The sequence below is a fragment of the Vigna unguiculata genome, chromosome 5 (genome assembly GCF_004118075.2).
Source record: "Vigna unguiculata cultivar IT97K-499-35 chromosome 5, ASM411807v1, whole genome shotgun sequence".
NCBI classification, from domain to species: domain Eukaryota; kingdom Viridiplantae; phylum Streptophyta; class Magnoliopsida; order Fabales; family Fabaceae; genus Vigna; species Vigna unguiculata.
The window spans coordinates 1,719,315-1,742,570 of NC_040283.1; the positions used below are offsets into that span (position 1 = coordinate 1,719,315).

At 35.3% G+C, this 23,256-nt stretch overlaps 3 protein-coding genes across 4 annotated transcripts; all 3 read right to left on the minus strand.

Moving 5' to 3' along the window:
• Nucleotides 1-1,015: 1,015 nt before the first annotated feature.
• Nucleotides 1,016-4,144, minus strand: LOC114185333 (inactive leucine-rich repeat receptor-like protein kinase CORYNE). 2 transcript variants are annotated; one of them, XM_028073001.1, is made up of 2 exons: nucleotides 2,252-4,144; nucleotides 1,016-1,617 (listed from the first exon to the last, which is right to left on the minus strand). In XM_028073001.1, exons 1-2 carry the CDS (start codon nucleotides 3,157-3,159, stop codon nucleotides 1,308-1,310), a joined length of 1,218 nt encoding a protein of 405 aa, XP_027928802.1. In that variant the 5' UTR covers nucleotides 3,160-4,144; the 3' UTR covers nucleotides 1,016-1,307. The 2 variants fall into 2 exon arrangements, with proteins under 2 accessions (XP_027928802.1, XP_027928800.1); XM_028072999.1 differs by having other exon boundaries at nucleotides 1,016-1,620; nucleotides 2,252-4,133.
• Nucleotides 4,145-5,734: 1,590 nt separating this feature from the next.
• On the minus strand, nucleotides 5,735-16,209 carry LOC114185332 (ADP-ribosylation factor GTPase-activating protein AGD3). Its single transcript, XM_028072998.1, is given in 20 exon segments — nucleotides 5,735-6,304; nucleotides 6,495-6,855; nucleotides 6,858-6,948; nucleotides 8,507-8,600; nucleotides 8,703-8,848; nucleotides 9,703-10,041; nucleotides 10,119-10,205; nucleotides 10,301-10,525; nucleotides 10,634-10,765; nucleotides 10,859-11,074; nucleotides 11,218-11,259; nucleotides 11,334-11,429; nucleotides 11,518-11,565; nucleotides 11,659-11,724; nucleotides 12,023-12,067; nucleotides 12,660-12,722; nucleotides 13,063-13,133; nucleotides 13,460-13,560; nucleotides 14,487-14,563; nucleotides 15,747-16,209. Coding segments are annotated over 20 exon segments (2,460 nt in total). The 5' UTR covers nucleotides 15,792-16,209; the 3' UTR covers nucleotides 5,735-6,189.
• Nucleotides 16,210-19,081: 2,872 nt separating this feature from the next.
• On the minus strand, nucleotides 19,082-23,128 carry LOC114185673 (trihelix transcription factor ASR3-like). Its single transcript, XM_028073541.1, has 3 exons — nucleotides 22,275-23,128; nucleotides 20,825-20,878; nucleotides 19,082-19,577 (listed from the first exon to the last, which is right to left on the minus strand). Exons 1-3 carry the CDS (start codon nucleotides 22,915-22,917, stop codon nucleotides 19,294-19,296), a joined length of 981 nt encoding a protein of 326 aa, XP_027929342.1. The 5' UTR covers nucleotides 22,918-23,128; the 3' UTR covers nucleotides 19,082-19,293.
• Between the last annotated feature and the right edge of the window lie 128 nt (nucleotides 23,129-23,256).

Genomic DNA, 23,256 nt, shown 5'->3' on the forward strand with positions numbered 1-23,256 from the left:
TCACAGTGTCTTCTTGTTTATAATCTGCATTATGTAAACTGAAGACTGTGTTTTCTTTATATTGCTTAAAATTAAATATTCACTTGCAACTGAAGATTAATTGACCTTAGTATCAATGATTACCTACTCCAAAAGGATAATGTATATTGACCTAGAATACCTAACTTTGAGTGCACCATATTACAAGTGCATTTGGTGATTTGTTTCAACATGGTTGCTTCCATTGTTTTATTTGGAAGATTCATTTTGAAATATGGTTTGACATTACTCATTAGTTTCCATGACAAAATAACACGCTATCTCTATCTCATTGGCCTAGCTCCTACCACACTTTTATACACAAATCATTCCCTATATCTCACTCTAAAAAAATAATTCAAATTTCTTATACCCACTTGTCTATAAATTATTACTAAAACGTAGTACATATAATTTCATTTTATAATTATAAATTTATCATTCATACGTAAAGAATAATTAGTGATAAAATATAATATTTATAAGTTGTATATACATATAAGAGATTTAAGAATGTTAAAACATTTTACATAAATTTTCACATGTATACTTTAGCTTTCTCTTTCAATATTTCCCCTTTGGTGACAGCTTTTGTTTGAATTCATGTTAGATCTCAGTTTCTAACAGCTGTTTAAAACCAAAACAAAAATTTATTCTACCGATTCAAATTGTTGTACTGTTAACACACTACTGGAGTATCAATTTGGAATTTAGGTTAGGGAGGAGATTTGTGTGACACATCATTCACTAACAAACTTTTCATATAAACAAAAATATTTTCAGTATCTACATGCTTTAGATGAAGTGCTACACATCTCAGTTATATCAGTAAACATGTCAAATATTTGTAGTTCTACTCTTTTTACTTTCCATGCTAAAGAATAAATGTTATTCCTTTTCTGTGTTTTTTTCTTTATCTCTTGTAAATTTGAAACACTGGGTTTGCATCAAAAGCTTTCACTTTTACATATGCAAACCAGAGAGAAGAAAAGAGATATTTTGAATGTTCACATGAAAAGAAAAATCTTGTTAACATGACTAAGTCATTTACAAACATAATGTGCTATTGTGACCTAAACCAACTACAACCTGCAAAATCAGCCAAAAGAATATATAGAAAGAGAAAGCAGATGATTAGAAACCACACCATGAAAAACCAAGATCAAGCAAAACAATCAATTACACCAGAATCATGGCCAGCCACATACCCCTATCATCTTATTACAGATATAGGGATAAGAGAACAGGAAAAAAAAAAATCTCTAGAAACCCAAGAATGAAGGTTTGGTTCAAAAACTGTGCAGTTGCGTTAGCATGTGAACAAGCTCGTCACTAGAAGGCCTATCTGCAGGCATATCAGAGAGGCATGCAGCAGCAATCCTAACAGCCATTAACATCTCATCTTCCTCTCCTTCTTCACCTAACATGCTCTTATCAAGGGCATCCCTCGCCTCACCGGCTTGCTGCAAGTGTCTCAGCCAACATCCCAAACTTCCACCACTCGCTGCTTCTCCAAAAAATGGATCTGTAGGGTCCTTACCCGTTAACAAAACACCTAGTATCATGCCAAAACTGAAGATGTCACTTTTGTCAGTGTACCTGCTGAAATTGCAAAACAAACACCATTCAATCTGAATACTATGAAGTTTCACATGAAGTTCATAAACATTCAATGCATCAAGCATGCAACCACTTTTAGTGTTATTACTTATCACTATTGATATTGATGCATCCAGAGGCATATATACCAATGAAAAAAGCTATAAATACATAAAGTTAAAGTGGCACAAACCTCTGTCCAGTGATATTATAATAGCTATAACTTTTAGTTGGGTTCCTACTCACACCAATCTATGTTTCAGTAGTTTGCAGCATGTGAACTACATGTTCGTTTGGACCAGACAAAGTGCCTGAGGTCTAAAACTTCATATTAGGAAGTAATAATACTGATAGCTGGCTACAAAAACACTACTTCACATAGTTTTTATTAAATAATACCATTTTCAATCCGCAAATGAACACAATGAAAATAGAGAACAAGAGCCTTTGATCAGGGTGCTCCAAAGGGAATAACTACAACGAGGCTTGGAGCTTTTGAAAAGGAAACGAATCAAACAAATGGCTGATATCAACCACCTATGCACCCTTTTGCCGTAAGAAACGAAGAAAAGAAACAGACTGAATTCAAAACACCAGTGAGTGACAATGATTCAAACCGAGTGATTTGACTTACCTGCAATTGTGGAAACATTCAGGTGGAGTGTAGAGAGAAGTTCCTCTATCCAAGTTGGGTAAAAGTTTGGCCAAACCATAATCTGCTAATCTGGGTTCAAAATCACCATCCAGCATGACATTTGTTGGCTTCAAGTTGAAGTGCAATATCTGAGGCGCACAAGTGAAGTGAAGATACTGAAGACCCTTCACCACACCAACAGCAATCCTGAGCCTAACTTCCCAACCAAAGGCCAACTCATTCTCCCACACTCTGTTCATCACATCAGAAAGACTCCCAGTGGACACATAATCATAAACCAATGAGAAACCATCAGGCTCACGTACATAGGCTCTCAAACTCATCAAGTTCCTGTGTCTTAAGCTTGCAAGAAGCTCTAGCTCAGTTTGTATCTGCCTCTTCAATGATTTTTTCTTAGCCTCTGGAGAGTTGCTCCCAAAGGGTGTTAGCCTTTTCACTGCAATAGTGAGTCCATTGTCAAGCACGGTTTTGTAGTATTTCCCATTAGGACTCGAACCAAGCAAGTGGTTTTCCTTGGCCAAAGCTATTTGGAGTGTCTTGGGGGCAATTTTGGGGGAGAAAATAACAGGCCCCTTGAGGATTGGTGTGCGGTTTAGGTACTGCACCACACAACGTACCACAAGTGCAAAGAAAACAGAACAAACCAGTCCAGTTACTGCTCCTAAAACCAAGCTAAAAATTATCTTCTTGGGGTCATCCTTGTATCCTGATGATGATGGTGGTGATGGCCTAGAAGGCGAGGGAGGCTCTGAAGAAACATGTTTACTCAACCTTCCTTGACATTGCACAGTGTTGTGGTGCAAGCTGAACAAGAATAGAATAAAAAGTGGCTGGAGTGCCAACAATTCTCTGGCAAGAGAAGAAGCGATGTGCCTTTTCCTAAACATCAAAGAACCACAAACAAAGAAAGCAACAACCAGAAACCAATCCCGGAAGCTCCAAAATGAGGCATGAATCACTCACAAGCCCGAACCCACCATCACCTCAACACTTGGAAACAAGACCAAGAACAACTTTTTACACTTGATGCTCAAACGGGCTAAATAAAGTTCAAGCACGCGCACAAGAATAAGCATAAGCATAAGCATCCTCTTCCACCTTTTCAACCCAAAATCTTCACAAGAAAGCCATCACAGAAAAGCAAGCACAGATGTTGTCACCGAATAGTTTACGTTTTACCACCGAATCCCATCCTTTCTTTCACTCCTCTCACCACTCGTAAATTTTCTACCTTCACAGGAATTTGAACCTCCTAAAGTAAAAACAAAAACAAACCAAAACCCCACTATTCCTAGGTGCCAGCAGGGACTAACAAACCCAACCAAAAGCAAACTAGCCCCAGAAACAAGTTGCTATCTTTTTCCTTGGAAACCAAACAGAAAGTCAAAAAGTTGAACAGAAATTGAAGGGGCATGAGCATGTGGTAGTAACTAAAGTTGAACCACAACAACAATAATAACTGCAACTAGAACAGACACAACCAAATGCTCCTCAGAAACTGCAATGTCATTGGATTTAGGTGTTTAAACACAAACACAGTGACAGAATCACGCACACAGCATGTAGAGAGAGTGCTTCAGTGATTGTCTCTTGTTTCTCTCTCTACACTCTCTCTCTTTCTCTCTCTTTCTGAAGACAACAATGAGCCATACCTCTGCGACAAAAAACTGGTTCCCGCCTTTGTGAGGAGCCAGCACTCAGGACACAGTACCATGTGGGGCCCACGTTTGGTCCGAAAGCGAAACATTGAAATCCGTGAGAGGGGCAATGTACAGTTCTCATGGACCGTCAGATCTCATCAGAATGCATATGGGCCGTTGAAATAAGGTGTCTGGGAATCTGTGATATGCTTGCTATGAGCGAGTGGTTAACAACTCTAGCTATGTGTTATGTTTGGTGTGTGTCATTAGTAAAGTTATCTCTTTTTTCGATCAAATAATTGCCTTTAATTACTTACGTTTCAATTACTATATTATTTATATTTATTATATACACATATTACATGCTTTTGCTTTTCCTTCTTTATACCTTATCTTTTCTTTCCTTTCTCTGTTATTGGTGGCAGCTGCTAGGATTAGGAATGACTTTAATAACATTTTTACTTCAAAGGTTATCTTTGGATTAAATTAACAAATAACTCTTGTATTTTAATGTAGAATTTTTTTTTATCGTGTGCAATGAAGGAAAAAAGAAAAGAAGAATTTTTTAGTTTAAGAGTAAAATAATATAGTACTCAAGTAATATAATAACGTAAAAGTATGTTTTATAAACAGTTTAGATTGTGAAATTCAGAAATTAGGTGGAGCTACCGGTTTCATGAAATTTTTGGTTGTTAACAAACTATTTACATTGTATGGTTTGACCCATTAGTCATAAATTCAAACATGAACAAGGGGTCGGGTGCTTGAGAATAGAATAATGTGAAAATGAACTTCACCTTTTAAAATTAATTTATTAATAGTTAATCAAACTTGCGTACCAAAATGTTCAGCTTAAAACACACGCTAAACAAATCAGTCATTTTCCCTTTAAAAGTATGCTCCACAATATTCGGTTTTTAAAGTTCAGATAACATTTAAAAAAAAAAAAATTGAGTTAAAATGAGTAGAACTTTCTCCTCAAGTTAAAATCAATTTAAACAGTTCAGTTAGAAGAAAATTCTTACTTTAATTTATGGAAAATTTTATTTGTTTGCCCCAATATGAAATGTGGAATAAATATATAACTAGAAACAGAAGATGAATCAAACGAAGATGAATTTATATAACTAGAAACAGAATTTATGTTCATATTTTTCAAAGACTATTTTTAAACAATAAAGACCAAGTTCATATCACTTTTGTACATTTGAAAGATTACAACGGATTTTTTTCCTGTAAAATGTGGTCTGGTCATAAGTCATAACCCAGTTGAGGAGGGTCCACTTCAGGTGTTTGTTAGACTGTCACTAATATCAATAATTATGTTAAGGTCACCCGTGACAAAAGTTGAGCTTTTGTTTAGAGCTATGTTAAAACATAACATGAGTGTTGTCTTGCCATAACCTACTAGATTCAGATTTGTTTTGTCCAACAAACATGTCTCCCAGTCAAAATTTTTCACTACAAGCTTACAAAATATCCAAACTTCGTTTTTCAAATGATGTACTGAAAAACGGTAATTCTTCATTGCTGGGTACGAAGAATACAGTGTTTTTTCGACACAATTGTCCAATACTGAAAACTGGGGGTGAAATGGACCACTTCACTTTTTGATTAAATTGACCAAAAATTTCCCATGCATTCGAACATGTTGTCCCACTCCGTCTTTTCAAGATTGAAACTTTATTAAATTTACAATGATTTGAGTTTTTTTTTTTAGGGTAGGGGGTCACTCTAATATAGCAGGTGATTGATGGTTTTCTTTATCTTTTTGCCTTTGACAATATATAGAGATTTTTAACTACATAAATACATCAGAATATTAGAGAGCTAGGGACATGACATTATGGGTACATGTCCCACCAAGTAATCCCAAAAATACCAAAAATGTGAATTACAGCCACAACACCTTCACAAAAACCAATGTACACAACATACACAAATCCCTAGCCTAGTGTGCATCGCAGCTTCACCTCAAAAGTAAACAAAATTACACAAACATCATATTACAAAGTGCTGGCTGGGTGCTACCAGTGCAGCATAACTCTTCAACTTAGACCAATGTGGCCATTTTACATTACACATCTTAGCACTATTTTTGCACAAGATGACTAAGGGGCAGGCATTTCAACCTACCTCTCTCCTTAATCTTCCACACTAGGGACTTTTTACTTGAAAAAAAAACCCAGCTTTTCAATTTATGAAATACAAATTTACATAATCAAATCTTCCATATTTTATATATGTAATAAACTCCGAAATATTCGTCTATCACTCTCATCCATTTGAGTCATTTAATGGAGCATGGACTTCTCTTTCACCAGCATTTGACTCAGCAGCAAGTTCAATTGGGGTTCTTCCCTGCTCATCCACAGCTCGCGGATCCGCACCCCTGCATTTTTAAAGATTTCAATACCATCCATTGAGCCAAAACTATATTGAAAATAATTATGAATTGGCAAATAGCTTATTAGTACCTCCTGGATTACTCATTTAAATGATAATATCAGAGTTAAAGCTGAATACATAAATTATTGAAAGAACCGGATATATCATCATATATGTTGTTGCATCGGAATCACCTTGAAAGCATTAATCTTGCAAATGCAGATCTGCCTTTGAGAATACAGCGATGTAGTGGCGTTTGACCTCTTGAATCAGTTGCATTAACATTTGCACCATACTGTAGGAGGAGCTCCACCATGCCAATATCTGCAGTTTCACATGCAAGGTGAAGTAGGGTGCACCCATCTAGATTGTCCATGACAGGGCCTTCTTTACTTGAGGACCAGTCCAATGTGTTGCCGGCCAAAGTAGAGCTGTGATCATGGCTAGTCTGCTCTTGTAATAGCATTACTTTGGCAAGGGTTAGGGAACTGTTGCACATTTGCTCATAAGCAACATTAACATCAACGTCAGAATTAACAATGTATCGATATACAGCTTTTTGTCATTAGCATGAACAGCCTCCCAGATTTGTTGTGCCACCGAGAGTCGGTTGTCCTTTGGCCTGCGAACAAAAAGCTTCTCTGCATACTGCCATGAAAACAGAAATGGTCCAGGGAGTCAGAAAAACCACAATCAGAAAATAGCATAAAAGGAAAAATACGATAAAAATAAATACATAAGTACGGTTCACATACTGAATAAGTACGGTTTGGCTTGAAGTCCAAAATACAAACAAAAAGTAATCATCAAGCAAAACTCATGTCAAATTCAGAGCACTTTTACCCTTTCCAATCATCTTAAAAGCTACCTTAATTTTTTAAGAAACTACTAGTCTCACTCAACTAACAAATTATTACTAAAATATGAAAGTACTCAAGCGAGTCTTCTGACAAGAAACATTGATATCCAGTTAGATAAATGTGTTCGATCAACACATTATTATCATAAAGTGAGATTATTCTGATAAGTGGTATCTACACCAGCACGAATTCATTTTTAATGGAAACATCTCTTTCGAAGAACAGTTGTTTTCTATAGATTCCCATGCATGACATCACTGGCAACGGGAGAACAACGTCACATGATACAACTATAAGACATAGATATTTGGGATACATTATGGCAGATAAAAGTAATATTCTGTAGCTAATACCATAGCTCACAATCCAAAGAAAAATTAAATTGTGTTTTTTCCACGAATCAATTACTCCCAAAGCTTAAGCTGATAGGTAAAAAAGAAAACACACAAATGTTTTCTAAAATACCCCTCATGCAAGAGGCATTTGGGATTGAAGTGTACATAATGCACATACTCACCTACCTTGTGCTAAACTTAACCTTTTTTATCAGAAGCAAGTAGCGTTAAGCATTGTACTATAGATCACTCCATCATAGGCTCCTATACCATGTCATGAATCAACTAACCTAAGAGCTTTAGCTATTACGTTAAAACACAACGTTAAAATCTCAATATTAAAATTACATTTTCATTACTTATACTTGCTTGCACTAACTTCTAATGCAACTAATAAATAGTATGTTTTCATAAATAATTCAAACTTATAAGCTGTCGGCTGAGTGACAATTAAGTCTCCAAGTTTCTGCCACTAGTTTTGTCTCAAGTGATATATCCAATTAGCATTTGAGTGCTGCTAAAAGAGCTTATATATCAAAGAAACACAGACCATTGAACATGCGATACCTAGGAGTTCTAGTTCCAAGTCCTACTTTCTTTTATCCTTCAGCTCAGCTTCCAAAGTGAAAATTAGAATCTGGTCTGTTTCAACAACTGACAACGCTTTAAATTAATCCAAAATCAACAAAACCTTTGTCTTCTTTTCTAATTTTCCCTAAAGCTCACCCTTTCACAGGTTTTTCTGAACAAAACCAGAACATCATTTACGGTCAGCAAGAGTTGAGTGTACAAACAGAGTACGGTCATACTGTTATAAATATTATAAAAGACATTTGGTTTCCTAATTTATTACCTATTATTGACAATTAGTATATTTAGCATAATTTGTGAAGAATGGATTCCATGATTCTAAAGATTGATTCCTATTGTTATAACCGTATAAATAGGAACCATGTATATTGAGATTATTATCACAAATACTGAGAATACTCCTCTTTTTTTAAGTCATACCTTTGCATGGATGAACTTTTCCTTCACTGATAGAGAATCAGATTGACAAGGTTTGGGAAAGAAGAACATCAGCGGCTTATCAGACTTGCTTAAGCTTCACAATAATAGAAGAGAATATCAGCAATAATTGGTCAAACAATAATAGTTGTAATAATAATGGCTTTAATACAAGGATATAATAATGGGGATTCTTTACCCTGTAGGGACAAGATCAACCTGAATGGCACTTCTTGATTGTAATAATTCCTCCCAGACGGAGTTGGCAAAAGTATTCCCAAGAGACTGAAATAAACTTATGACAGAAGGTTCCCACACTTTAACATCCAAAGTAAGAGATCTGACCTGTAATGAGACAAAATGGTTCTCGATGATTAATCTAAAAGCCTCATCACAAAAAAGAAAGTGCCAGCTAAAACCCGAGTATCTAAACCAGACACGATTATTGATTTTACATCAAAGAAGATTTTGTCCTAAAATTACAAGTATGCAAGAAAACATGATTAGTCAAGGAAAGACAATATTTACACATCCAATCAAGAGTACCTACATTTACCCCGTTCAAATGTTCATAGTTTTCACAAGAGATGCTTATCTTCTCCAATGTATATGGAGTCGCTGACCTTATGGAATGCGGTAAAAAAAAATTAATTATCTCTTATTATAAGGAGGCACCAAACATCTACAAATTGGTTTCAATTGCAATCCTCATTATAATATTAACTCTAAGCTACAATATAAAAAAAGCACTCACAAAGTGGGTTGCATTTTATAAATACATCTATTGTAAGTACAATATAAAAGTTAGATTTCAGAGTTTTCTTTCATGAAAAAATTTATCATGAGAGCAGACACAAAGAATAGGTGAATCGAAAAAGAACAAGATACAAGTAAAATATATTATTTTACTGAGATAAAAATACTGAAAACTCTCCCTTCCTCTGTATATCCAACAAGGAGTTCTGTTTGCTGAAATTGGAATGCTGGGAATTATCAACTAGGCTAACAAAGGCTCTTCAACCATAGTTATTTTCTAAAGACAACCAATTGTTCCAAATTACACAATTTATATCGCCTCATATTTCTTTAATTACACCAGCTCATTGTCAAGCATCCTTACGAATTATACTGGAAAGTAAAATAATGGTTTGCAGATAAAACCTAAACAAGGATCAAAAGAGTGCAATTGTATGGTCTACCTTTGATATGTGCACACCAAGGTTGCGATGCACACCAGAACACTCAATGCAAACAAGAACACCAAGATTTAGTGATGCCCAATCAGGTTCAGGAGCACCACAATCAGCACATTTATCATTCCCACAAACTCTTCGCAGCACATCAATCGGCTTCTCACTTTTAGTGCAGGATCGCTGCTGTTGTAAACTTCTTGAGGGGCGCTCCAGATGTGCAGAAGCAAGACTTCTATCTGCTGCACATTCTTCAACAGCAGAGTGATCGAAATCTGAACTTTCAAAAGAACTACTCTCACTAGTAGACCTATGATGACCACTTCCCATTGGGCTTGCAGGCAACATCTGATAACAATTTTAACATTAATCAAATTGACTTATACTTCATTTCTACATGACCAACAAAAGTTCCTAGAAGTTACCCTTTCAGGGATCTGAGAACTCAGTAGTGAGGCAATAACACCAGTGATTTTTTCAATCCAATCCATCTGGTCCAGCGCACTCTCTGCCTGCACTGACAAGCATAATTAAGGAATGAAACTATAAAGCCTTAATCACCATCCTTGTATGAATTAAAAGAAATCCAAAAATAATATCAAATAACCTGCAAAGTGTAGTTCTTTGTCGGTGAAATGATCCGGAAGCAAAACCTCAAATCTGATTGGTCAGCATCTACTTTGATTGTTGACGTAAGCAGGTTCACAGTGTGGTGAGCAACAGATTTTTCATCATGTACCCCACCATGGTGATGAGAAGACAGCCATCGACTTAAAAGTCCAGAACCAAGCTCAGAACTATTCCTCTGGCCAGAATGTTGACTACTCGACCCCTATACATCATACATAGCAAAAATGAGGTGAAATTTTCATTCAGAAGAAACTTCGACTTCGATTAAATCCTTGAAAAACCAACTTATTTTTTGCATTACACTTCTTACAGATGATTTGCTGCACTGCTTACGATAGTAATACAGCATTCCCCGACTATCAAGAACAAAAAATCTCCTCTTCCAGTCACCCCTTAAGTTTGAGGAACGCTTTGAGAGATAACCTTGTCGAATTGTTTGAACCTAAAATGATGAAACGACAAGTACAAAAGTAAATCACTGGGAGAAAGTAATTGTTAACAACTTCAGTCAACAATTTTCAGGCCTAGATTCAACCTTTCCCTTTGCAGCAGATTGCATAACAGCCTCTATCATCTTATGTGAACTTCTACCAATGGCTTGTATACCATCTCCATTAGGGGACCCATTAGAACCATTTGATGACCACCTACTCTCCCGATCAATCTGTCGTTTGTATTCTTGCATTCTTTCATTCAGGGCTGCCTGCTCATAATTGGATCTTTCTCTTGATTGCTGAGCATAAGTCAAGACCTGCAAAACAGCTAGCCTGGAGTGAATCAATTTTATTTTTACTGTTGGAAAATTAATCACCAACAAAATACCACTCAAAAAATGTTTTTACAATGACGTGTACCCCCTTAGACAAAAAAATAAGAGTGTAAAGACAACTAAACCTGGTTAATATATGGCTCCATTTGGTGCAACAACTCGTAACCCTACAAGTGAAAAATTGAACTTGAGCAAGCTCAAACAGATTGTAGAAAAAGAATAATTTAACAAATATATCTACCTGTTTGAAGTAACGAAGATGTGCATCCATGGTCCCACTGACTGCTTCCAAAAATTCAAATCTCTTCTTTGCTTCAACAGTTGACAAGGCCGTTACCTGGACAAAAGACTCATAATTTACTTGTGAAGACATGTCATGGAAAGAGTAATCATTTAAGTACTTCTGATCAAATAAATTCACTAACCAGATTAAATCGAGCTTGCTCAAATGTTGATCTTGCACTATGAAGCTCCTGAAACATCTCCAAACGTTTAAAGGTTTAAAGAATCACATACACGAGAAAGAATCTAAGCTGAACCAACAGGTAACAAACACAAAGGCCTACCTCTTCCAGAGCAGTAGCTACATCAGTTTTAGTGCCTTTTCTTAGTGACAGAAACCTCTCCCGAGTCTGCAAGAATAGAAAATTTGGCAATCGTTAGAGAGAATTTTGCAGCTTCTGACACTGCTTGTTTCAAAACATGTTTCCAGTAAGTTCAATCAGTTCTGCTTTCTGAAAACAGACCAGAAGTTTTGGTTCATCTTAATAGTCAATTAAATTTGTTAAATTCATTATATCTCCACTGATTTCTTTCTACTTGAATGAATAATTATCATAGGCAGTCCGCTTAGCATCCATGTTTTTCAACTCAGGAGGAACACACCACATGGGAAAATAAAATAAAAAAACTTAGATAATAAGAATGCACCTGGTCATATATAAGACTAGCCTTGTCAAAGCGTTTCCGTGCTTCCTGCATTAAGAGAGGATCCCTTAGAGCAGAAACTAAGTGCATAAATTGCTCACAGAAGTAAACATCAACTATCCTTGATATTAGGTGATATTATAATCAATATTAACAAAACAAAAAACCATATATATGTCATAAAGTTTAAAATACTTCATATACTCACTCACAAAAATCTCAAAACGGAAAATGAAGCCCAAATATTTAGCTCATTTAAAATAGAAATAATAGAATTGTGAAAAGAAAGACAAATTTAGCTCCTACATAGGATCCTGAAGTTTAGTTGAAAGAACCAAATACTTGACAAACTACTCTTTCCACAAGGGCATCAAAAGAATCCCTTCTCAAATCATCAATCCATGTATGCATGGATTAGCTCATTTTGAGGAAATAAGACAATTAATTCTTTCAATTTAACATTCCTAAAAATCTAAGTAACTAACCAAAGAAGCAAAAACCAATTACATGCCTATTACTTCACAGGTCTACGCACTATTACTAGACAAGTTTATCAGTTCTCACATCTGTTTCGTACACATCTAACTGAAAGGATAAACATAAATTTTTACAATATTTATTCTTTGTAAAAAAGAAGTACCTTGACCTCTTGCAAATCAATATTGACAAACTGAAGCAATCTGTCATTTAGCATATGCTCAACCTGACAGAAAGATCGCAATCTATGTTAGCAGTATAGCAGACAATGTGTCACCAAGAACTGATTGATAAGGACAAATATCAAGGATGAAACTCCCAAAAAGCTGACTATTAAAGGTCACAATGAGATTCGGCTTCTGAGTTTGTATGCATTATTGATATTTTTTTCGTTTTTCTCTTTCTCTTTGGAAAGGAATAGATTCATTAATATAAAAAATGTAACACAGATTGAAGTAAGAGATCCTCTGTTTTACATTTTCTCCCTTTTAAAATGCATCATTAGGAGTCTTTAACAACAAGGAAAGTATTAAAAAACACTTAAAAGTTACAACACAATAGTTTACCTGTGATCGAAGGACTTCCTTGTATGTCCCAATTTCTCTTAGGGCTATGGTGAATTTGGTCATAACAGGGCCTGGAATGAAGGTGGAAACTCAATCAGAAAGTATTTCATAGCCAATAGACTTTTAGAGTTGAAGATAAAGTACAAACTTAAAAATCAAATTATGAAGTCAACTAATCCCAAGCAGCCAGTGGCCACTGCATTAAAGAGAAAAACTGAAAACAAATTATCTCACTAAGAACTGAAATTATTAGAATGAAATGTTAACATAGTCAAGCATTAAAAGTCATCCTTTATTGACAGCTCATCTGGGGTGCCAAAAATGGAAACAAAATCATCTAGGAGGAACAGAGAAACTCTCATCAACCATCACAAGATTGATGTAAAGAGGGGCATACCTCCAAAAGCCACACTGATTGGGTCATTATGTCCACCACCAAAAGTTTCTAGGGCACTGGCAAATGCAATGTCTCCATCGTAGGCCTCCCCAAGACCTTCACTGGAAAGTACAAAAGTGAAAGCAATTAAAGTCTAAAGAAAAGGCAAACCTAACAACTTCAAAATCAATATTCAATATGTAACTATAAGCTATGAGATACTCCTAACAACTAATGAGAAAAAAAAAAAACTAAAGTTTTCCTTTGGATAAATTGACAGATATTGCAGGACAATTACTATGAGGAACATCCTCATAGAGGACATACTAGTGTAACAAACTATTAAGTAGAACTAACAGTTTCCTCTTTCTACCTAGTTAAAAAATATTAATTTTATTTTTAAAAGTGCATCGTATTCACTCCTTCAAAATGAAAATAAATGTTCTTGGAGATAAAAAAAATACAGAATATTGTTGAAAGGATAAGTTGAATGCCAATAAGCTCTAGCTTGGAAATAAAAATGTCACTTACTTTTACACTAGCCAATAGCCACTTTCAAGGAAGTTTCTGTATTTTATATTAAAGGTTTGGCACAAATAAGACGTTAAAATATTATGGTGCCATGCAGTTTATGCTGCTGATTGGATGAAAGGGAATGCTCCTACAAACAAAAATACTTCTGTCCTTAAACATGCTATCACATATTATTGTTTTCATGCTACTATGGTGTTCTACCATCTTGATTGCTTTTGTTGTGATTTACTCAGAGCCTTTGTTAAGGACATCTCACCCTCGTTATCAAATCTAAAATTTCTATCCAAAAGAAAATTTTGATGCTGATTTCATCTAGTCATGAAGAAAACAAACCACAAAAACCAAACAAGAAATTAACAGATGAAAGAGCTAAACTAATACAGATATAGAAAAAAAAGACATCAAGGTTAAAAAATAAAGGCATTAAAAAGCCTAAATAAACTGTAATTTGTACAGCAGACATGCTTCCACGAACATAAGAGATATTAAGTTAAGTGGGCAAAAAAATACATACGTGTATTTTCTACATCCTTTGTAAAATTTTAAACTTCTCTCTCTTAAAGATTCAGCACTTTCCTCCATGCATTGTATCTGTTCATCAAAGAATTCAAGGAGAAGCAATTTTAGGAACATCAAGTCAGTTAAGAGAGAACCTATCATTCTGTACTAATAAAACATATGAAACAAAGTGAAGAATTGAAAAGACCAGCATCATTGTCAGATGTGATACAATGAATATCTCCAACCCCATTAACAATAACCTCATTCAATAAACACTAAATTTAAAATTTTACAAAGCTTTCCAATAATTATATAGTTCAACCAACAAGAAATACACTATATTTCAGAATATTCAGAAGATGATCGAATGGTTTGTTAGAGAGTAAAATATAATTACAACCAAGAATTGAGAAGAACAGATTGCTTTTTAGGATAATACCACTATGATTTAACATATAAAAGGGACTTAATGGTTATGTTCGTGAAGTAACCAAAAAGAGCAATGCCTAAACACTCTATGAAAGTATTAACATAAGGATCAGTTTAGTCTGCTAGAAAGGGGGCTAATTTTTTTCACGGAGTAAAATCGTATGAGGTTGTGTGTGTCAGCCATATCAGTAGAAGACGGGGAAGCTTTCTTGGAGTGAGATTTTTCCCCCTTTAGGGACCAAGTCTTCTTACCCCAATTAGTAATGGAGTAACAAATGGGGAAAAGCACGAGGACTCTCTTGATATAGCTGTTGCTTTCTCTCACTCTCACTGCCCATCCAAGCTCTACCAAAACCCACCTTTGATGCCTGATCAAATGTGCAAGTGCAAAATATCCTTCCATCTCTGACTAACCTCAGAGGGCAACAAACCATAAACTAAAGACTCACTTCCAGATTGTGGAACTTCCCTAAATACGCGTGGCACTAGTACATACCGTAAATCTAAGAACGCAAACATCACGCCCAAAACCATTACTAAAAAACAGAGAATCCCTCGAAGGGAACCCACTTCGTTCCCTTTTGAGGGATTTCCCAGAATAAAACAAAGGAACTCTCAGGATTCAGAATATTCACATTCCATTTGACAAGACCAAAACATGCACAAAATCAACCCTCCACTCCCTAACACGTCACTCGATAAACCCTTAAAACCACCCGATCAAGCTCAAAGACAAACAAAACCCACTATACATTACACACAACATCCAAACTAACTTGTAACAAGGTTCTAGAAAAAAAAAAGGGGGGGTTGTAGAAAAAAAAAACAAAAAAGAGGGAATGACCTGCTTGCGGAACATAGGAGAGTCATCGAGCTTGGCGAATTGCATTTTGATTGGAGCAAAGGATTCGCGCTTGCTGGTGGTTGAATAGACCTAAGAGTAAGTATTGTTTAGCATTATCGCGGCACGAATGGTCGATCTCGAAGAGCCGAAGAATAAGAGGACCATTTGCAGGAGCGTGGAGTTGAGTTGGATTTGGTGGCGAACTGAAAACCCTAGCCGAGAGACAACCTTGGAGTTCGAGGTAGCATATGATTTGATTTTGATGTGTGTTGGGTATTATGAGTTGTTCACTGTTGTGTTGTTGTGTGTTTGGTGTCACTGCTGCATCTTCTTTCTCTTCTGATCAAACAAGGGAAATGAAATGAAAGGAAGAGAAAGTAAAAGGTATATTGGGAATTGTTTAACAAAAATTTCACTAATCCAACCAAAATTCTGGAATCCCATGTGTGTAACAGACACTCACTTGGACTAAAGTCACACCCATTGAGTTCCTTTTCATGCACCTTTCCCTTTCTTGCCCCCCTCTTTTTCTTTTTTATCTTTCTCTTTTTTTAATCATATTATTATAATACCCTCATAATAATTACCATCACCTTCTTCATCTCACCCACCCTTTTCAAATTTTTATGTCAAATTTTTTTCTTCAACTATTTAATAAAACTATACACTTAAATAAATTGCTTATTTTTGGTGAATACAAAAAACATTCCACCACTTTCTTATAACCTAACTATTGGATTTATATACACTTTTTCTTGCTATACGTGAAATGGTTCAACATTTTTTACTAGGGAGTTAAATCTGATAATTGAAACATAAGTTTGGTGTAAAGAAAAAACAAGGTTGTACGCTGTCGTACCATTGGAGAAGAGAACGGCGTTATTATTGTAATATAAACCTCTTCTTCCGTCACTCACTCACACACACCTTACCAAAACCAGCATGGGAGAGTTTCTGCACGCGCTACAGCGGAGCGTGGCCTGAACTGAACAATTGTTTGTCTCTGTGAACTGTGAAGAAGGAATGGCTTGTGGGCCAAAACCTAGTTTCCCTCCATTTCATGGGCCGTAGTGGGCCCCACTCTCTCTCCTCCCAATACATCTTCCTCGCATGCTCATCAATAATAATCTATCTTCTTTTTCTTTTCTTTTTTCTTTCTTTTTAATTTTCTTTTCTATTTTCTGTTATTTTCCTGCATAATTCCATTTTGACTGTGCTAGAAAACTGACACCTGTCAAAAATAATCTTCTTTTCTGTTTTCAACTTTTTTTTTATGTTCCTCTTTTCTATAATTTGTTTTGCTTCTTCTTATTTTCTGTAGAAAATACCACTGACACCGTGATTGCGACCACGAATGCACTATTCTACACTATTCTACGACTAATTTCAATTATTTTTATAAGATTTATAAGTTTTCATTTTCTATTACCAATTGTTTCATAGAATAGAATTTCCTCTTATTACAAAGATAAGATATTTATTTTAATAGACATCATTCTTACTTCGATTCCACGTCACATTATTTATTTTAATTGGTATACATTTATTTTTATTTTAATAAGTTGGTTTATCGATAAACTAAATAGTCCAAAATTTTAACTATAAAACTATGCAGTCAGTTGCCTAAAATTATGTTATTTTCATCAAGATTAATTATGTTACTTGCATATGCTTAAAGTAATTGAGATCACCCTTCTTATGTCCTTTTATTACATTGTGTATGTATCAACCTGTGTAATTTTTTTTATTTTATAAAAATAAATATATTCATTAAAAAACTGTCTAGTTCAATTTTTTTAAAAGCAATCCAATTTAATTTAAAAAAATTAAATTGATCATCTAGATTACTTTCATTAAACATATTAGAACCTCTCTTAGTGTCATCTCATTTAATTACTTCATTACACGTTAATAACATCTCCACATTTTCTCTTCAGTAAATAAATAAATAAATAAACATTTCCACGATTTCCACTGCTTAAATCTTAGAAAATCTCGAATAAAGAATAAATGTTGTTGACACTATTGCACTTGTCTTAGATGTTACTAGTGGTAACATTGTAGTTTAAAATGCAAAACGTGTAACTTTATATGTTGAATATGATTAAAGTAGGAGTAATAATATTTTAACAAATTTAAAAATGGATTTTCTTGTCGAAGCAGTTAGATTTTGATGTAATGAAAATGATACGGTATAACAAATGTTATTTCATTAATTAGTTATTTGGAATAATATTACATTTTTTTATATATGTGTAATTGTAATTGGCGTGTTGAGTTGTTGTCTTTGTCTTCGGAGAACAAATGAATATTATTTATTAGTGGACAAAGTAGTAATATAATTCTTATTTTACCAGTGTAATACTTGCAGGAGCAAATTCCTGTGTTACAGAAAAAGGACAGTGTTTTAAAACTATATCCCAAGTAACCACTTACTGAAAATGTAGTTTTTATTTGATGTAGAATTGTGGTCGGATAAAATGTAGTTTACGTGATTATTTTGTGTAGGTTTTCACTAAGTATCACATGTGACTATTGTGTATAAAATGTATATTAGGTCAAATGGAAGTAAGATTGGAACTTTAATCTTAAAAGTTGTAAATTCATGTTTCGCAGTGCCATTGAATTTGATGAACTAAACACAAGCCGTGTAAGAAATTTAGTTTATTGACAATATTTATGACTGAGTTTATTGATTTTGAACTTATACACAAAATTAGGATTGGAATGTTGGTGAGATTTCAGAGTGGCGGTAGTAAGAGAGTGACATGGGAGGAGAAACAAACATGCCATGATTTTGAAAAACATTTTTATTTTTCAAGAGATTAAATTAGAATGATTAATTTGATTTTAAGACTAAATTGAATCATTAATTTTAATGGGTTTATCTTTCTGTCAAAACCTAATATATGTTTGTTTTTATGTCACATCAGAAATAGAATAAAATTTTTGTTCAAAATCAACTAAAATAACAATTTAAAAATGCACATAACGAAATATGAACACAGGACAACTAAGTTAAATGCATGAATCTAGATATAACATGTCAGTAAAACAAAAAACAATTAAACCTGAGGTTCTGTTCCACCCTTCTTCTGGTGCTATTAACATGGACTAATTCCATAAACTAGATCCCTTGTTCCCAATAGTATGGTTAATGATTAAGATGGGTAGAAAGATGAATTATACCAAAGAGAAAAATACTGCAAGAGCACGCAAATAGATACAACTGATTAAAAAAAATGTAATAATATCATCTGTACAACCGCTATTATTGACCGGAAAATATTCATTATATAAACCTCACCGAAAGAAGAGAATAAATAGAGAATAAATAGATGTAGTAACCTCCAAATTTGTGTATAAGATGCTGTAGGAACAGTAATAAACAACAAAAAAGTGACATTATGCAGTGACCGGGGATGAAAAAGAAAGGTAAGTAGTGTGTGACATTCATCTTCTACAAACTACACTGAGATAAATTATGGGAACCACTATTGTTGACTCCAATTGTTCTGTACACTATTCTATTCTGACCCTCCTTGCTCTACAATTTATCAGCAATTCTCCCTAGAGCATCTGCCAGCTTATCAAGTACAGCAACTATGTTAGTTGCAGTGTCTTTCTGCTGCTGGCGATCCAATTGGAAATTGGTATTCTGAGTTTCAAGATGATCACGAAGCATTTTGCCATTCTTTTCTAAGACATCAATTAATTGACTTTGCAAACTTTCCTCCTCTGTGTCGGTTGAAAATCGCTTCCTCTTCCGTCCGCCTTGAGATGTAGAACCCATCTCTGGATTTGGGGTTGCCCGTTTCTCATTGGTAGTACCTGCAGACAAATTAAGGAATGTCAAGACAATGAAGTTACAATAATGTTATCAGTTAAGTCCTGAATACTGTATTTGTCATAATAGAAGCTTTGGTCTTATTTCTATACCTATTTAAGGAAGCTACATCCTAGCAGCTAAAGCTCAAAAGTTTAGGTGATACCATTATGAAAGCTTGTGCCTAAGACATAGCTTGGCATTTATTAAAAGAGAAGAACTTTCTTTTCAGACATGAATTGCAGAACATAGTTGTTCATTTATTAGGGTAGGTTTAGAATGTGGAATGTTAAAAGAAACGTGACAATGAGACCTAAAGTGCAATTCAATGACTTCTCAGAAGTGATAAAGTTAAGCATGAGTAAGCACCATTACCCTGTCAAATATACGACTAAACATCATCCCATTCAAATGTATTTAATCCTAATCAAATTCACCCTGCAGCAGAGATATATGTTTTATACCTAGCATCCAATATATTATTAAGTAACCAACCATACATTGAATGCTCCAATCCTATCAATTCTTAATCCCAAAAGTAAGAAGGTGGGCTAACTGCAAGCCTATTACCATTTTCATCTTCAGATAAACCATCATTCTGTTTGTACTAAAGTAGACAAATTTGATATGCAGGAATCGGATTTGTTGGATTCCAGTAAAAGCAACATGGTACAACAAGATGGATAGATAACAAATGAATGAAAAAAAAGTGACCTGCCATTATTGAAATTCTAAATGCAATAGCAAAAATTTATGACAAAAAATGGATAACTAATTAGTTAGAATGCAGCAGCAGCAACAGAAAGAATGGGAAACAAACACATCGGACAAGGTAGCAAGCTGTCACTAATGAGTTTTTAGCTTGCTTTGTATAAGCACTGAATTCATGATATTTTGAAGACATGGAAAGGACACCGAAGTAGCTTCCACGTTTTTGTTTGGCTATCCTGTCATTGACATTGGATGCCCTTTAACAAACATAGGCACTAGGTTTAGGGCCTACAACATCATGTTGGTCACATCAGCAGACCATGGGCCTAAACTTTTATGCCAAAATATCAAGGCTGTCTACAGAACACAACAAGAATCCATTTCGGAAAAAATACAAGGTTTCAACTTTCAATGAGAATTGTGTCAGTGCTAATACCACTGTTAATCCTATTATTCCAATCTTAAAACAATAATCATGATTTTTAATCAATCGTTAAATATTCAAATGCATTAAGAATAAAAGAGTAAAAGACTCTGTTACCTTCAGCATTGCCTTCTCCTTCACATAGTTGAAGGAGTGGTTGAAACTGCTTCTCTGCAAATCAGAAGGAAGAGAAAAATCAAGGAAATATATATAATTGAAGAATGCCACATGGGAATCCCAGTGCCCTTGACTCCAAAGTTCCAACTTCACAACAACATTGCTAGAATGGAAAAAAAAAATACCCAAAAGAAAAAGCCCACTAAAAAATTAGTCTTTCATAACAAAAGAAAAGTGTTGCCAAAAGCCATGAAAGCCAGTAGCATGTCTAGACACTTTCCAACTTCACAAAAGACAACCCAACAACATTAGCATATACCAATAAATGCTAGACATTACCAACAACAATGATATCAACCAAAACTTTTTTCACTGAGTTGCATCTGTCGCATAAATTACATATTAGTGGATATATTTAACTTTGAACTCACTGTGTGTGAGTGTTTGAAGAAATGTGGGGTTTAACCTAAGCCCCTTTTTTCCAATCCAACAACACACTTGCTTCTCTATTTTCAGCTCCGGTACAAGTGCAAAAACAGTCAGTGTCTTGCAAAAACCAAACACACACTACATGAGTATTTCAAAACACACACGGTATATATGAGTAACTCAAAATTGATTTCGCAAGATTAATTGTCGTTTGGATCGGCCATAGAGAAAACAATATTCAAGAAAAAATTGACACAAAATAAATCACCAAAAAAACAACTATTTTTTGCTGGAGAAAATCACTGGTAATCAACCACACAATAAGCTAAAATTGATTTTAAACTAAACTGAATTACTTTGTTTTTATTCTAGATCTAGATGATAAAAAACTTAGTATGGAGTTTGTATGAACCAGCCAAAAAGTTATTTCAACTTTAATCAACTGTAGATTCATATTCAATTTCTTAACACGGAACCATATACATGAATATTTACCTAAAACCATCTTAGTTGTATTTCAACGTTTATAAATGATAAATCCAAATACCAAATAAATCCTTCTTAAGAATTTTAAGTTTTTATCAATTTTCTTCATTTTTTAGTACTTTCAGTGACGTTTCAACTGCATCATCGAAATGTGAGACATCGGTTTTACAAATACGCACTTACTCACTGAGTATGTTTGGAAATCCATTAGAACAGCCATTGTTCGTAGATATGGTACTATCCAATGCATAAACAGAGGAGCATTGTGAGTGTTGGATTGAATGAAACTGAAATTCAAAATACACACTTACTCATCAATGGATTTTCTCCACACATATCCATATCATAAGACAATTTTTTTCCATCAATTTTACCATAACTTTTCTGTAATGCAATCATTCTCAACAAATGAACAATACCAAAAGTGGAGGAAAAGAAAAAAAAAATAAAAACCCTTACAATAACATAACAGTAGTTCAACAGTAGTTCATAGAATCACAAAGGACGTATCTAAAATTGATTCCAAAAAACGAACCTGAGATTGGAACGGGTGCAGGAACATCCTTGGCAGGAGCCGAAAGCAAAACATCCTCCTTCTCACAATCAGAGAACAAACCATCATCACTCCCAACTCTCCGATTACTATCATACAGGTGCACTTCCTCATCCACCGCCGCCTCCACCGCGGCCGTAGGAGTCTCCACCGTCGCAGCAGCTGCAGTGGATGGAGAATCGAGAATATTATACACTTCCCTGTCAAAATAACCGGGCAATTTCCTCTCCCTCCTCAAATCGTTCCTCATGAGCCAAAACGACTCCGTTTCGTCCCTGACCTGCAACTCCCACTCCTTGATCTTCTTGTAATCGCCGGCGAGGTTGCTCCACCGCTTCCGGCACTGCACCGGCTCCCGGTTCACGCCGTGCTTTTTGCAGTACGCCGAGACCAGCGCCCATTTCGGCTCGCTCAAACCGAACGCCGAACCGCTCCCCCGACCCGGTCTGAACCGGTTCTCCGCGTCACTCTTCCCCTGAATCAGCACCAGAATCTCCTGCCGCGTCCACCGCGGCAGCCTCGCCGCCGGCCTTCCGTCGTCGGCCCCGTCCGCGGCGGAGCACGGCGTGGCGCCGTTACCCGCCCCGTCAACGGCGTTGGGGTTGGAAGGCTGGTCCAGAGCCATGAAAAAGAGAATTGTCAAAAAACACGTGACTGGCACGTGAGGATTTGTGACGGTGCTTTTGGGAATGCCCGTTACGGCGTTAAGAAAAAAAAAAAGAGGGTTTAGGTTTTGTTTATTTATGTTTCTCTCCGTAAGAACGAAGAGAGGGAGAGAAGAAAAAAAAAATAGAGGCAAAGAGAGAGTGGGTTTTTGTGGCTTTTGCTAGTGAAATTGGGGTTTTTATTTTTAATTTTTTTACTACACTAAACATATGTTTTGACCCTTAACCCCTTAACAAAGGGTTTCTTTAATTTTATTATTGCCATTAACAATTATTATTGATTACTATTTATTGGGGTC

Coding starts and splice junctions, on each gene's coding strand:
- LOC114185333 (XM_028072999.1), bottom strand. CDS start 3,159: ATGTTTAGGAAAAGGCACATCGCTTCTTCTCTTGCCAGAGAATTGTTG. Junction 1,621..2,251: donor GAATGTTTCCACAATTGCAG/GTAAGTCAAATC, acceptor TTGCAATTTCAG/CAGGTACACTGACAAAAGTG.
- LOC114185673 (XM_028073541.1), bottom strand. CDS start 22,917: ATGGCTCTGGACCAGCCTTCCAACCCCAACGCCGTTGACGGGGCGGGT. Junction 20,879..22,274: donor TGCACCCGTTCCAATCTCAG/GTTCGTTTTTTG, acceptor TCTGATTTGCAG/AGAAGCAGTTTCAACCACTC. Junction 19,578..20,824: donor AGGAGAAGGCAATGCTGAAG/GTAACAGAGTCT, acceptor ATTTGTCTGCAG/GTACTACCAATGAGAAACGG.